General features: G+C 39.6%; 1 protein-coding gene across 1 annotated transcript in view; it reads left to right on the top strand.

Moving 5' to 3' along the window:
* ANOS1 (anosmin 1) overlaps positions 1 to 16,882 on the top strand; it is a 101,043-nt gene that overhangs the window by 45,585 nt on the left and 38,576 nt on the right. Inside the window, exons 3-4 of the mRNA XM_081197046.1 lie at positions 9,798 to 9,860; positions 13,952 to 14,174. Coding sequence (XP_081053172.1) covers positions 9,798 to 9,860; positions 13,952 to 14,174 — 286 coding nt within the window. The remainder of the gene's footprint in view (positions 1 to 9,797; positions 9,861 to 13,951; positions 14,175 to 16,882) is intronic.

Genomic DNA, 16,882 nt, shown 5'->3' with positions numbered 1-16,882 from the left:
TGAAAAGTATGCGCTGTAGATTGAGACAGCTTTATATCTTGTTAAAGAACTAAAGCAGAAATTAGATTCTGTTTTCACTGTAGCTCAAACAGTGCTTAGCTAATCAACTGGCTTGTATGCAAATGTGCCTAGAAATAATTTCCTTGTGCAAAGAGAAGTAAAGGAGCTTACTTTCTTTATTCTTATGCAAATAAGTGGGCTGCTGTTACACAGGCCATCCTGTAACTACTTTGAGGAGACTGATAAATCTATTACAGTAGCTCTCAACAACAGTATCTGCAACAGGCACAGTTCAGCCAGGCAAATAACAACTTTGTTGCTGTACAGTTGCTATTGTCTCTTTAGAGCATGCACCATGCTCTTCCAGTTAGAGATGGTACCCCATCTTGTTTCTATGAGCTTGAATGTCACTTGTTAATTTTGTCCCTCTGTAGAATCTTGTGTCTAGGGAAAAAGGCATCTTCAGATGTTCTGTTACAAAATGTTTGCTTCCGCTGTAGTCCGCTGTTTTTGGTACAATCGTTACCCTTACCTGGTGGTTCAAAACCTGGTTTGCTTTTCCTGCACATTCATGCTTATACATGGTCTATCATATTCCAGCATTATCATGCTAATAAGAAGTAAAATAAATAATATGGGGTGGGATTTGGATTTAGATTATCTAAATCTAGATGATTAGAACCATGTCAGAACATTTTGAAAGAGGAACAGCAAGAGAGAAATGGGGTGGAAAATTTTGGATCCCACCCCCACTCCAGAGTATTGATAGATTCAGGTTGTGTAGATCCAAGTGAAAATTATCTTCCATTTGCATGGAAGCTGTGGTAGAACCATCTGGATCCACATCGTTTCCAAAATCTGGTCCAGTGATTTGGAGTCCTAACAGAGTGGCATCTGAGGAGAAGACAGTTGGAGAGAAGCTGGTTAGTTAGTGTTCAGTGAAAATGTTCATGCAGAAGGGTCTTTGGATTCAAGCACTTCTCCTCTCCAGTTCTTTGTGACTTGTTATTCACTGAAACTGTTAGCATGCTACACCAAACTATGTGATCCCGTGATCCCATGTGCTCCTGGATAAGATATTGCAGCTGCTTTCCTCCTGTCCTTCTGTGTGCTGTGAGGTAAATTATAGTTTAGCTTAGCATGTCATCCAGACCTGGCCTCATGGTTTGTACCACTCCAGGCAAAGCTTGAGCTGTGAACCAAGAGCCTTGGTTTTTCGCTTAGTAGTACGTGTGAACTCTGCCCATGTTTCTATTTTAATGATATTGCTGCAACTGATCCCGATTTCATGATATAGTGACGGTTGTCAACATAAATGAATAAGTCACATGGTCATTGAGGATGTGGTTTGTTTTGGCTCCGTATGCATGATGTGCACCATCTGTTTACAGTTTTAGGCTTTTTGCACATTATTGGAAAAATGTATTAAATATAGGGTTTTAATCTGGCCTGGTTAAAAGCATGGCTTTGCAAGTAACATTTTATTTACCACTTGTGGGCAGCCAATGCTTACAGTAAGTGGAAACACCTCTTGTTATTATGTCAGTTGGAGAACTATTTTAAACATCTGAGCAGGAATGTTTAAACCAGGGGGTTCCCAAACTATGGCTGCAAGCTTCATTCATATGGTCTGTGGCATACCTATAGATTTGTTATTGAAAATGGGAGATGGCACACCAATCACATTAAATATATTGATTCCCCCCAATAAATAAGCAATAAAATTACAATTAAAAAAATCATAGAATGCCCACTACAATTGCTATGTTAGGCCATGGTCAGCCAAGACACTTTGAATTTTTAAAGTGGTGCATGGGGGGGGGGAAGGTTTGGGGACCACTGGTCTAAATCATTGAAATTAAAAAAATTGAAAGTAACTCTGCAGAGCATGTATTTCTAGCAATATTTAGGAAAGATTGTGCTTTTGAATGGAACATTAGAGACGATAGAGCTTCTGAAATATTACATTGGACCCCCCCCCAATACACACACTGCATGGAATCCCACCTTAAATTCTATTCACTATGCTGAAAATAACAAGATGTTTGTTACAGTTTGGTATCTTTTTTTTTTTGCTTTTCGTTTTAAGAATAATTTTTATTAACCGACCAATCACATCAAATCAAACCAAATTACATAAATTCCAAATTACACAGCCGAATTTTAAATTTTTGTTGGGGGTACCCATATTTCAGGTTCCGAAGGGATCCAATCAACTTCTTGCTTCTTACTGCTCTTTTAATGTCCACAAATCTAACCTTATGATGTTCACAGTACTATCCAGTCCTTTCTTATTATTTTTCCACATCTCTTGTTGTTATTTTCATATATTTTTCCTTTCTCTTTGTGACCTCTGATAGTCTCCGCAAGCTGGTTAGAACAGTTTGTAATCTTGCGTGGATATTATTTTTTTTATCCAGTAGCCATATCCAGACGTTTTCCATATAACATCACTTCCATACATCAAAACAGTCTTAGCGTCATTAATCTTCACCAATCTGCCTCCTTTCTCAAAACCTCTGAGGAGATTCACTAGGAATGCAGTCTGAAAACAAATCCGTTCTTCCTCCTGGCTATAAATCCTTTGGCAAGATGGCGACTCCGAATTAATTGCTGCGCCATTCCCAAAAGCTCTTATTGCTTCTCGGTCTCCATAAAGCATACTTTTGGTTAAAGTTTATCTCCACACAGACCTTAATCATCCTGCTTGGGTCAGTTCAACCGACGGTTCTAATGAGGAGGGGTTCTTGTAAATCACATAGAAGGAAAGTAAAAAAGGTTCCCCCCCCATTCAGCCCCATTGTCAACATACCCCGCCTTTGGTGTATCTTCATCGTAAAATATTCCTGTTTCTCCAGCCCGTCGTCTTCTTTCGCAGAGGTCACTTAAATTAGCAGACTTCACTCCCCTTCTTCACTTGAAATATGTGCATTTGCTTCTTTTGTAATTAATTATTCCAAATTGCTGCAACTAGTGCGCGATCAGAGACAGCGTCCAGGAGAGCCGAGGTCCACACGGGGGCATTCTGCCTAGGGCCCTCACCCCCTTCTTTCGAATTAGGGGGTGATTTATGGGCACGGCAGGCAAGGGCAGTGTTCCCCATTTCCTTGGGGCAACAAGGGAGGCTGCCTACTCCCATAACAGCCTCTTAATTACCCCGTGTGGGTCGGAGAGATGGTATTGTCGGCCATCTTCCAATGCGCCCCCTAGTGGCCCCCCTTGTTACAGTTTGGTTTCATTTGAAATGACATTTATAGCCAACGTGGCATGGATACTTTGGAAAATTAGCTTAATTCTGTAAAGAGATTTATTAAATTATAAGGCAAAAATATGAGCAATGGACGCGTTCCATAATCTGATAGATATATTACATTTTAAGGAGAGATTGCTTGTTACTTTTATAAAAGATAGATTTATAGCCTGAAAGAAGGGAGGACAGTCTTATTTTTATAAATATAAACTTAATATTTATGAAAATAAAATTTACCCTCCCTTTTAATGCTTAGCATATTTTCATCCATGCCTTGGCCAGCAAAGTAATTGTGGAAGCATACAACACAGTTAAGGGTTTTGTTTATATTCCTGCGTGGAAAAATATTGGCCTCTTAGATTTTTCTCTGTGATAAATTTGTCCTAATGTCTTTGAAACTTGGCAGTTTGTATAAGTAAGTACAAACATTGTAGCCTGTAAAGTTGAGCATCATTCTTTTGGGTTAGTGGTAACAGAATTAGTTATGGATATTATATCTCATGACTCTTCCATGGTATCCTTTTGAGTGGCTTTTGAAATGTTTTTAGCAATTATTCTTATGGATTGTAACTCCTATTTAGATAATTCTAGCTTTCTAATGTGAGTATTTTTTATGACAAATCTTATTTCCAACCATAATGGGTAAGAGCTGTTGTTAATTTTTTTAAATAAAAATAATACACTGGGTTGTAGTATATTTAAGGAGATGCAGAGGTTTTTAAAAGAGCCTAGAGAGAATACGCATTAACTGTTGAATAATTATTAGTGTATTCCGTTTCTTCTCCCTGAATATTTGTTAATGAGACTTGGTGCCCAAGTTTGAACAAGGCTTAAACTTGGCTGTTTATAGAGCAGATTCAAAGTTGGCTATTGCTGCTGTTGCCATTGTTACTGTAACTTTCCAAGCTTGGTCTTACTGCAGCAAGCATCGGTGCTCTGTCCCTCTCTCCCTTCAATCTTTCATGGTCTACAAAATGCTTTTGGTTAGTGAATCTTAATTGGCCACTAGAGTTAAGATTCTGTGATTTTTTTATGTGTGGTTAATTGTAGGACTTATTCCCAATGCTAAGCCCAAAGTCAAATGCATGGCTTTTCTCACAGGCTAATATTAAACAAACAGCTCTGGACCTGATGGGCAGGCTAGTCAGTGCCTACTGATGCCTTTGACATATTCATTGACTGTTGCTGAATACGGAAATTGTCCATAGCCATTTGTTTTGGGAGTAAATTTAGGAGAAACCAAGTAGTTCTGAATTTTTTTCACCCTGCTTTTTTTACAATACTTGATACATCTGACAGTGGGCAGGTTTGCACATAACGCTAAGCCTAAGGAATGATAGAAGTTTGTCAGCTTGTCTGGAATTAAGATTTCGCCCCGCATCCCTAAGAACTGGTATAATTTGGTGAGGCAGGCTGAGAACTAGAAGAGGTTCCAGAAGGCAGAGAAGGGAAAGGAAAGGAAGGGAAGGGAAGGGAAGGGAAGGGAAGGGAAGGGAAGGGAAGGGAAGGGAAGGGAAGGGAAGGGAAGGGAAGGGAAGGGAAGGGAAGGGAAGGGAAAGAAGACCAGTCAAATGGTGGGGCAGAGTAGTGATAGCAGGGACACCAATTATAGGGGGATCTGGGTACCTGAACACCCACAAAACTTTTATTGCAGGTGCTCAGCACCCACACTTCAGGGCCCCCAAGGTCTCTCAAGGCTTCGGAACTTGATTTCCAGTGCACCGGAAGTCAGGTTCTGAGGTGGGGTGGTGGTGGTGGTACATGATGTTATGATGCCACATGCACTGGGCACCCATAACTGGGGACTCAAGTTGGCTCCCCTGAGCAGTAGTCTTAAAGCAAACACCAGAGAAAGTGATTAGTGGTGAATACCTATTTGGCCATAGAATCATAGAATTGCAGAGTTTGAAGGGATCCCGAGGGTCATCTAGTCCAGCTCTGCCACGAATCTCAACTAAATCATCCATGACAGATGGTAATTTATATGTTTAATTTAAGAAATACTGCTTATTATTGAATCCTTAATGTGAGGTGATGGTTTATTGTTGTTGTTATTATTTTTTCAAAATAATAATAATAATAATATTTTTATTTTATTCTTTATTAAAGTTGGGAATAAAAAAATAAGAAACATTGAGAACCCCCTTGTGAGAGCTTTCCTTAAAAGGCAGCTTAAACGTTTTCCCAGTAAATGAACTCCTGATAATATTCTGAGGAATCTCAGGGGTTGTTGCTGTGGGAAAGCAGTATTAATATGAACTGTAATCGTCTTCACCTACAGCACTTTTCTGCCATTTCCTCTATAATGTAGTAGCCACAATGCAGTACGCTGCTTTCCTACACTGCAAATGTCAGAAAATGTCATTTTGAAAACCCAAAGAGTTCACAGCATGGTTCTTGTCCATACCAGCATTGCTCCAGTTTTTGGGAGGGCCAGTGTTGGTGTGACAAGAAGCTACATTGTGGCCTCCTCCCACATGATCTATGGCTTTTGATCTTGCCTTCATAACAGTGGAAAAACCTGCTATGCAGTGCCTGCCAAACCATGGAAGTAACATCATGAGTCAGGGCCCTTAGTAAAGGACTGTGTGATTTTAACCGTGATCCTTCTAAGCAAGAACCATATCAACCCTTAAAGTAAAGCAACGTTTGTAGTGCTAAGTGTGTTTAAAATGCATCTAGCTGAAATAGTTTCACAGTAGACTCTAATAATTAGGGCCTAATTGATTTGTGCACCCCAAGGGAGAACCTAAATTGATCTGTACTTCACTTATATTGGTATAATGGGAACAGAATAGGCCTAATTTCTTTAGTGAGGAAGATCATTATTAAGAACCTTGCATCGCTTTCCTTGTTTACGCTTTCTCTTTCCCACCGCCATCCCAGCTTGGAGAAGTACAGATGCCTAATGCCGGAATGTGGTAACCTGGCCATCAAATGGGCCTCACAAAGAAAGCCCTTTCAGGTCTTTCAGCGAAACAACTACTGCATCTTATTATAGCGTGAAATTAGAAGTGAAAAGCCCTACAGCTTTTTTGCTATTTAGTAATGCGGAATATGTCGCCTTGGATGGCAATGGTAGTGCTAGAAAGAGAAGCCAGAAGCCAAAAAGAGAAACCTAGTAGCAGTTCAGACAAAGACAGTCCCTTCTCTCCCTGTTTCTGACTGTTCGGTGGTCTGTAAAACTCAAGTTCTGTAGTAGAAACTGAGCAAAAGTATTTTGTTGCATCTCCTTCAATAAGGTGCACAAATGTGAGTTTGCAATAGAGTGTAAGAAGAGGAATAATCTGATGGCAGTTCAATTCTAATAACTAAAATATAAGTTGGTTGCAGTTTTACAAGTTAAGCAACCACTTTTACAAAAAAACGGAGATTTGATGTTCTGACCATCTAATGCTATAACTAGATGGGGTTTTCAAGAGGCAGAATGAAGTTATCTGAAGCCACCTTGTAACAGCTAGAAATGGAAAACTTGCCAAGTCACTATCCTTCAATAGCTTTAAAGTACCATTTTCATTTCCAAAAAAAAGCTAAATAAATTTGTTTTCTGTGCGTTTTTTGTAGAATGCCAATAATGTTCCCTGAGGACTTAATTAAATGTAGTAAAGTAATTGTAACTTTAAATAACTGAATTATGTGGTAACTGAAGCCTTTTGGAAGTTGGCGGAGTGGGGGGAGAGAGATTATTGTGGTATCTTCTTATGTTTGTTTTGCAGATCACGAAAAATAACCTCAAATGTTTTAAATATACACTTAATAAAAATACTGACTAAAACAGATCTAGGACATAAGCTCTCTCTTGCACGGATAATGTGGAAAGGCATTCTAAGGTTTGTGGTATCACACTGCTGGCTATGTCTTTTGGTTTTGCCTGTTAGCAGAGTAAAGAAATAGATTTCAGAGAAATCTGAATAAAGAAAATAGATTTCAGAGAGGAATGAAACTGAGATAACTGAACAAGAACCTGGTATAACTTAGCTAACCTGTGTGGTGATTAGATTAAGTGTGAAGAGACTTGGGTTCAAATTCCCACTCAGCCTTTATTTATTTATTTATTTATTTCTAACTAAATTTATATAGCTGCCCCCCTAAGACATTATATGATTGGCCCAAGAAACAATCTCCTCCTAAGCTGCCTCACAAGATTGCTGTGAGAATAAACTGGGAGATGAGCACTGTGAATTCTCCCTTGAAGACCTTAGAGACAGGGCCAGCCCGCCCATGAGGCAAGTTGAGGTGATTGTTTCAGGCAGCAGGTTCCACAGGGGCAGGGGACCCTGATGCAGATATTTATTTCCTCCTCTCCCTGTTGTAGAACTTCACTCTCAACTTCTTCGCTGGTTGGGAGCAGGCTCCGTTTTGCAATTCACCTGAGGTGCCAACATATCTTCGGGTGGCCTTACTTTGAGGAAATATGACATGCAAATAAATTATGTGCAAGCAAGAATAGCCATGGAATTTGTAGAAAGTGTATTATTTATAGGAAGTTGTAGCCCCTCCGATTGTGAAAAATGGCATTTTAAATTATTGTTCCTTAATCAATGCTTGCCTTTTGCTTTGATATGCCTTCTCTGGATATCAACAACTTGACAGGCAATAAAAACAGTAGATAGTGGATTATAACAAATTCAATAAAAGGGTTTCTTTCCAACTAGCTTACCATCAAGACTCTCACTCTGCGTCCTTTTTGTGTTTATGTCAATACTTGCATATATATATATATATATAAATCTAACCCACGAATAAAAACAATGTAAATCTAATCATATGTCTCACCCTTCAAATTTAATGACCATTGCAAATCCAAGGCCTGGCTTTCTTTCAAAAGTGGCATTTCAGTCATCAAATGGTTTCAAGCAGCATTGCCTGTTTTCCCAGTATACAAGACAGTGTTGCCAAGTAAACCTTAGCTGGAACTAATTGACTTAAGGCTCTAGGCTTTGATTATAAAATTTCCCCTTCCCACCAAAGGGTGGTGCTCACTAACCAAAAGTCGCTTAAACACAGTCAGATCAGATTTGCACCCACTAACTGTTATTTCACTTAATTGACTCCCCCCCCCCCCGTTCCCCATTTACAGCTGTTAGAGTTTGCTATTTCCTTAAAAACATGTTCAAAATGGATGCTGGAAAAATCTGGAAAACAGTCTCACAAATCTCCTACTTTGAGCTTTATCAGAGGCTTCATAATCACCACATGGTTTTTACAGAGAAAAATGTTAAGGTGATGTGGTTATAATCAGGAAGGATTTTCTTTTCCCTCCAGGAAGGGTTCACAATCATTTGTTAATGTTATTAAGGAACAATTGGAGTTGTAGAGGAACTGGTAATGGGAAAGTATCTCCAAAAGTTTGTATCATGTACTTGTGACTACTACAAGTGTTTTGTATTAGAAGGTGCAAAATATCTAGATGGGAAAACTTATAGCCCTCTATATGTTTTTGGACTACAAATCTGCAACCATTGGCAATGCTGGCCAGTGCTAATGGAGCTGGAGTCCAACAAGATCTGGAGGGCCACAGTTTCTTCACTGCTGATCAAGAAAACTCTGTTCTGATCCTGGAAACAATGTTGAATTTTTTGCTGCAAGAATGGGTGAAAGAAAAAGCTGTCTCTAACCCCCTAAGGGTCAAAAGCTGCTGGGAGCTTGCAATTCCTTTTTCATCCTCAGCTGCTAGGTAGCCTGAAAAATTAGAGAAGGAATCTTTGACAGATCAGAAAGGTGAACAGGGACAGTTCAGAGTAGGAATATCAGAAAAGCCCTGCTGGATCAGACCAAAGACCTATCTAGTTCTGTATCCTTTTCTTGCAGCAACCAACCCAATGTCTATGTCATGCCTTCTAGTATTGTGTGACTGGAAAAATTGCTTCCATCTCCTCTCCCATTTCAGTTCAGGACATATGGGCTCTATTGCAAACTGGTAGCCTTGGGTGAAATAAATAGGTTTTTACACATGGAACACTTGCCTCCTATATAAATGGAATATGTGACTGAGGTGGAACTTTTATAGAAGAAAGTACAATTTGATATCATGGGTAGGCAAAGTACTATCATATTATTTCATCTGTTAATACTCTGTAGAAATGATTTTCTCTATCTTCCTCTGATGTCTCTAAGCTCTGTAGAATAATCAAGGGCAATGGAGCTATAATTGGAACCCTTGTTAAGCAAGCATGTTAATGGAACGTGGGCATAAGAAACAGATGCTACTATAGAGGAAGAGTATTGGAAATGTTAATCTAATAATGGTTCAGAATAACTTCGGTTATGTGACAGATGTAACGTAAAGTATTCTGAATGTGCTGCTAGTTCTCTTTAATATGAAAAGAATGTTGACAGCACATTCACAGTGCTGAGCTCCTTTTAGATTACATCTATCTTTAGTCTTTGCTCGGTAGCTATGGAACATGCCTTGTCTTCCTGATAAACTCTGTTCAAAATTTCTTTTATTAATGCTTCCAATAAACAGGCTTGTCCTGTAGGCTGAACAAGTTAAGACATATATATATTCCTGACAGTTTATTTATTAATTTTTCCTTCTTTTTAGTGTCTGGAGCCCTGCAAAGAATCCTGGGACTTGAAGAAAAACCATTGCCAAAGTTTCTGTGAGGTATGCCATTTCTAAAGACCTCTTTTTAAAATTCTGTCCTGTATATTTCATTCACACTAGTAAATGAGTTTGTTTGATGACAGCGAACTAACAAATAGGATATGTTCTCTATTTCCAGTAGCTGAACAGGACTACAACTGATCGATGACCATAAGCATTTTGAAATGGTCTTCAGAGTCTTTGAAATAATTGCTGTTGTATCATTCTATAAGTTTCCTATCAAGTTGTTATGTGTCAATTAACTTTTCTTTCTTGGGCTGCTGTCTTATATGTACAATTGCTGTATACATGAGTCATCAGTGTCCTTTTTCCTTTCGTTGCTGCAACAGCAAGATGTCTTCCACATTTGTTTGTTTATTTAAATGCATAAAGTAACCTACCAACTTTTGATTGACCAATTCAAATGTGCACACAGTCATGTGATACAATCATCCATACAGCACATGCGGAATTGTCTGAAAGCAACTGTACCTCAAAATCACTTGCAGGTGTTGAAGTCCTACGTTATGGTTATGTTGGAAGTTGGCTTACTGATATGGAAGCTGTCCACATGCAAGAGGACTTCAGCATGAGTGTACTTTCAAACAAGTGGCTTTTCATATGCTTTTTGAGGTGGCCTAGGCCTGTGAGGAGGGTTGTGCAGTATCAGAAGCATCTAGACTCTAGGAATTGGCTACAATGCACATCTTTCTGCTACTCGTTAGCACAGTTTCATTCAGTGGTAAATGCAAAATACATGTCAGTTATTGATGATACACATGTGTAAATTGTCATCCTTCTTAGCAAAAGCGGTGATTATGTGGGCACAGATCTTTTCCTAAGAGAAATCTCTGAGACATGAACAACTGTGTTTGGCCTATATTAGAGCTATAGTACTATGTGAAAAGACCATCCCAAAATAGGTATGATGGATATGACCTTCTTATCATGTGAGCACTGTACTTGTTCATGGGAAACAAGCTGTAATGTCATAAGCTCACCACCTCTATATTCCTCATAAACTGGTTGCACAAGTCCACTCCCATAACATTGTTTACCTTGAGGCATTATGCCAGGTTCCACTGTGGAACCTAATTATATTCAACATTGTTCACCAGTACTGTAGTTAAATAGCACTAAATATGATTTCAGCATGTCTCTGTTGAACTATATTACATTATTGGGCTGAACACAGCATGAATTTGCAATGGCTTAGTCTCTGTTGTTTTTGCTTCTGTCCCTTGGGTTTAAGGAAATGGCACTGAGCTTTATTTTATACATTTGTGCTCCACTTTCCCCATAGTTCAAGATGGTTAACAAAGCACTACAAAAATGCATATAAAAATAGGGAAATGATAATCTTAAAACTCTTAAAGTAATATAGAAAACCAGATCCATAAGACCAACTAAAATTCCAACTAAAATTTGCAAGCTTGATGTTTACAACTTCATCAAGTTTTAGGTTTCTTTGACATACACTGTAAATTGTTTTTAAATTATGGCAACTCATTTTTAACAGGGCCTAATGCACAGCTTTTAGTAGCAACAATCGAGCTACATTGACTCAGTTTCATTTAAAGTAAGTGGGATCCTGTGTTCTTTAACTCCCTTTTTATCAGTGTAAACAATAACAGGTTTTTTAAAAATAGTTATTCCTAGCTGCTTCTTGTGCCTTAGCTTCTGCATGAAAATTATGTAGCCAAAGTGCATAGCAATAGAGGCATCTGCCACATGTGTCTTGATTATCATACTTCAGTAGAAGGGAATTAAAAAGCACTTTGCTTGTGTCTTAGCTTGGGTAAAAAGTGACTGAGGTGCATAACTGTACATTGGCAGGGATAGTGCAGAAGATTCCTTGAGATTGGTGGTTTTGTAAACTACGTTGGTTGGATTCAATCCCAGATATCCAATTGGCTATCACATATTGTATGTAGATCACCCTGCTGGACATATCTAATGTTTATGTAAAATGTGGATCCTATTTCTATCCACTGAATGATAAGGAACATCATGCTATATTTCTGGTAAAATCTGAAGCAGAAATGTAGTAGACTTTGGAACTATAAGACAGAAATAAGTTGCACTAGGTTTTTAATTTAAGGGCAGATGTTTGGATTTATTTTTAAGTACACTTGCACTTACAGGATAAGAGGAATCTTAATTTGTTTCTTTATTGATTCAGATGTCTGGGTGTGCACCAATAGGGAAGGTTTGTTGTGTAGAAAGTGGGCTTCAGATTTTGTAACTTGGAAATTACTTATATGTCTTTAAAAAACAAAATAAAAATAAATAAAAAACAAAACAAAATCAAATCACAAGAATAATGATGAGCTTGACAAGGATGAGCTATAAGTATAATATGAAGTTGTTATGTTTGTGAGATGTTTATTGAGTAAAAGGAGTTGGCTGACTGGGAGAATAAACACTTCCCACTTGTAGCTAGGAACTGCTAATATCCCTGTTTAATTAGTGATTTTGAGTTTGAAACTAAGCTTGAAACTTAAAAGGCTGTAAGTAAAAAGTTGCACATTTAACAGTTCACTGAAAAAATAAGTTGTGAACTAGGGTGAAGAACAGAAGCTTCAAAGGCAGAGTATGCCTCAAGGGACTAGAAAAGATTTTTAATTAAGTAGCTGAAAATTTGTGATGTTTTATATAGGCACATACCCAGACATGTACACCTGCCCATTTCTGATCACAGACATAAATCACAAAAGCAGGTGCATTTTGTTTCTATTAACCTCTGCCCTTGTCAGCTACAATCACAAATCACAATCTCCTTACCCAGCATTATATTTGAAAGCAACCATTTAGCTATGATCATGGTTCCAAAAGAGAGAATAAGTTAAGCAAGCTTAGAGAGCTCTTCCCCAGGCTCTGTTTTCCATGGATGGCCATTCTAGACTTTCTAGCTCTGCCAGGCACTGTAGCCCATGGCTGCCATAGAAAGGCAACCAGACTGCAATCTCTGATGATATATGGTGAAATAGTGATTCAATAAATGTAGCTCTTTCTCTCTCTCCATATAATCAAAATGGAGGCATTCTGAGCTATACTGTAAGAACAAATGCTGTACATTTATTGTTGAGTGATATTTCACTAAAGCACAAAATGTGTTGTATAAAGTGGGTGTGAGTGTGAATGCAAGAAATGATGGGATAGAATGTGCAAAACAGCAAACACTGAACTAAGGACACATTATGGACAAAGCATCTGTATCACAAACTTGATTGCTGCTTTTTTCACAGGGAAGAGCTGCAGTGGATGAGGGTTGGAACATAGAAAGGATTTTTCATCCTTTTCTTACTCATTTCTGGTCCTCCCCCTCTTCAGAGTTTCAAAGACATGTTTGTGACAGGAGCCACAGTGAGTGGGTAGCAGGAAGTGGCTTAGGGGGCAGAGCAGATCAAGGATTAAGCACTTTCTGTTCCTCCTGCTATTTTTCTGCTCCTGAAGCTCCCTTTTCATAGGAAAAGCAGTTGGATTTTTCCTTCTTGTATATGAATGCGACACAAAGATTTGGCCTATGAAGAATGAAATAAATTTGCATATACTCATTTGCAAATACAGTACTTTGCAATGTAGCCATCAGTTCTGCAGTGATTTGTGGCTATGGAAAGCTTTATATGGAAGACCTGGCAGAGGCAAATGATTTAATTTAGTAAGGGATGATGATACAGCTTCAGAGACATCACCATTCTGTATTTTGCAGCTATTGTTCAGAAGCTATAAATGTATATGAATTATCAAGGCTAGACCTGTAACTGGTAGCAGTTGGTTGGGGGGGGGGTAGGGCAGTGGTGCTCACCTGACCCTCCCATGCCACTGCTTACCAGAAGATGTAGGGGGATGTTGTTGTGGTATATTTGCACTGGTGGTAGTGCCATATTAGCTCCACTGTTGTATTCGCCCCATGCCAACCTTGTTGCTGCCACTCCCCTATGCTTTCTGTCCAGCAGCAGAAATGCAAGCAACAGCAGGTCAGGAGACCTCTGCTGGACAGCTACTGCCTGTAATCTGAATGATCTTTTCAGCAACATCTTGGAAATATTTCAGCAATATTTTGATATTCCTACTGAAGGCTTTGTATAATTTTCTTGTTTTCCCTTTAGCCTCTTTTCCCCAAGAAGAACTACGAATGCTTAACTAGTTGTGAATTCCTCAAATACATCTTGTCGGTGAAGCAAGGAGACTGCCCGGCACCTGAGAAGGCCAGTGGCTTTGCGGCTGCCTGTGTTGAAAGCTGTGAGGCTGACAGCGAATGCTCTGGCGTGAAAAAATGCTGTTCCAATGGATGTGGACATACATGCCAAGTACCAAAAAACTTATACAAAGGTAGAGATTGTTTGTAGGCATTTATTTTGGAGCCTGTGGCAAATAAAAGTAGGCTATTGCATATTGTAGCAGGAGTGCAAAGTGTGTTGGAGAATGGGAAAAGGGGAAGGGGTTGGGGGAAATGAAACAGAGGTTCATAATTCTTCCAGCCCCATAAGTCTGCCTACAGAATACAATTTAGTACATGGAATTTCATACTCCCTGTCCCATCTAAGCACTTCCAGTCCATCAATCCCACCCCCCTTTTTCTCTGTTGCTAGAAGCATGATTAGTCATTGTGTGCAAACTTGGAGGGTTAAATCAGGGACTGACACATAAGTCCAAAGGTGATTTTAAAAAAGAAAATGAAGAGTGAACATTAGTTTGTGTTAACAAGGGTTAACATTGGTGGGGTGGTTATGACAATCTATTAAAGCTAGCAAGGCTAATTCATGCATGTGGTGGTAGGAGTTGGAGAAAGAGAGTGTGAAAGCAGCTATTCTGGATCATTTGACAGTAGTTAAGGGGTGTATGTGGTTACTTCTGCACCTCCCCAAAAAACAACTGAAGAGTTTTTAAAGTGCTTAGTGGAATAGAAGTTTGATGGCTTCCAATGTTCAGTTGAGCTTTGTTCATATTTTGTCAAAAGGTTTCTTCAGGCTAATGCTGGAATTATTTTATACCAGAGGTTTTCAACCTTTCTGAGTCCACGACTTCCTTGACCAACTACATTCTTTCTGTGGCACCCCTGTGGGGATCAGGAGCCCAATTATGTCACCCCTTCCCTGCAGAGCTGGCAGCCTCTCACCCTTTTTCGAACACCCGCCCTTGTGGAGTGTTCCCTCAGACTCCTCTCTGCTTTTCTTTCCTTGTGAGTCCTCCGGGCAGCAGCTGCTGCAGCCCCTGGTCTCTGAGATTCTCCCACCCCAAAAAGAGGTGCCTCCAAGAGGCACCATTTGCCTGTGGAGCTTATAGCCAGGGCTGCTGCAATAAACAGCTGTGCAAGCCTTTGGGAGGCAGAGATGCAAAAGGGCATCACAGAAGGGAGGGAAAGAAAGAGGGACACAAGCTAATCTTGCCTGCAGCATCCCTGACCATCATTCAAGGCACCCCAGGGTGCTATGGCACACTGGCTGAAAACTACTGCTTTATACCTTCTAACATTTTAGGTGACAACAGTTGTGTTTTCTTCCTCATAAATACTTTCAAAGTCAGATTTTACATGACTGCACTTCCTGCTTTTAAGTTTATTGCATCAGAAGATTATAGTTCCCATGATTTCTTACAGGAAGTTGCAGCAGACAAACTTTCTTAAGAACAATGTTATGCTCTGAAAAATTGTACTGTAGAAGAAATTTGTATTGTTATAAAAAAAATAATACAGACATGATACATCGCTATTACTTTAGTTAGGTTAAGATAAAAAATAGAACCCTCCCCCCAGGAAAATACTTTTTAAAATTTCAGTTGGTTAAAGCTGAATGAATTAATTTGGATTTAAAAGCAGAAAGATATTTCAAATGAATAATTCACTTATTTCACTAGATTTAATGGACATGGGATTAGACCCTCTGTAATAATGAAAAATGATTAACCTTGGTTGACCTTCTTCTCCATTCCCACCTTAGTGACTCTTAGATATATCCTCACAGGAAAGGGATGGCAGAACAGACAGTATTGGTAACACCCACTTATTGGGTGTTGCATGTTTGAATGCACTCCTACATTTATTTTAAAAATCCCGACTCTAATCGGAGTTGTTGCTTGTAGGTGATTACATGATTAGCTCTTCTGCCAGAAACTGGAACATGCTGGAAGTGTACTGGAAGTTTTTTGGGGTGGGGAGAGGGGCAGAGGTAAGCTGTGCTTGAGAAAAACAATTCATACACTACAGCAAATGCCCTTAATTTAGCAAGAATTGACATATGGGGGAATGCTGATGATCGGAGATGAATTTTGAGCAGCCCCATACAGAATTCATTGCAGGAATCCAAGCTGAGGCTCATTAGTGTATGTACAGTAGTGGACTAGTATTCCAGTCCAGAAACAGATGTTATCTGTCTTGTGCTCCGAGCTCCAAAAGCCACCCCCCACGGTAATAAAGACACAGTGGAGACAGAATTTAGTTTTAATGTTAATGGGCAAATTTTGGCCACAACTTTATTAAATACACAAATGTGACTGGTATTGGCTTAGGCATTGGTATCAAAACTATAACTGGCTCCTGCCCCACCCTGCAGGAAGCCTGGAAGGGTAAACTACCAGCAAGGGGCGCTCCATCAATGTATATGACTGGTGCTCATCCCTGGGGTTCCTGGGGGTCCTGGCATGGCCCTAGCCCCTCTCTGGGCTTCGGACAAGATCCAGACCCCCGGATTCCTTTAATGGAATACCCTATTAATTGGAGGGGCAGGTGATGGCCGCACCTCCCCCCCCACACATTCCCCTAAACCAATGCCTAACTACCAAATCTTACAAAGTTGTGACAATTGCTAAGAGGTAGGCAAAAACCAAGTGGCCACAGCCAATCTGCCACATGGAAAAAAATTCCTACCCGGCCCCCGTTCCAAAACAGGTGACCAACTGAAGTCCAAAGCAAGGCGGAACATAACCTAATTAACGGGTGGGCGGGCGGGTGTTTGGCAGTGCAAAGCAAGAGGGAGTCCCCATGTCGTGCTGCCAAATAAATACCCCCAACCCCCAAACTTGCCAACGCTGCCGATTGGCTA

This window comes from Podarcis bocagei (genome assembly GCF_964188305.1).
Source record: "Podarcis bocagei genome assembly, chromosome: 6".
In the NCBI taxonomy this organism is placed as follows: Eukaryota; Metazoa; Chordata; class Lepidosauria; order Squamata; family Lacertidae; genus Podarcis; species Podarcis bocagei.
This window is presented reverse-complemented; position numbering and strand designations above follow the sequence as displayed.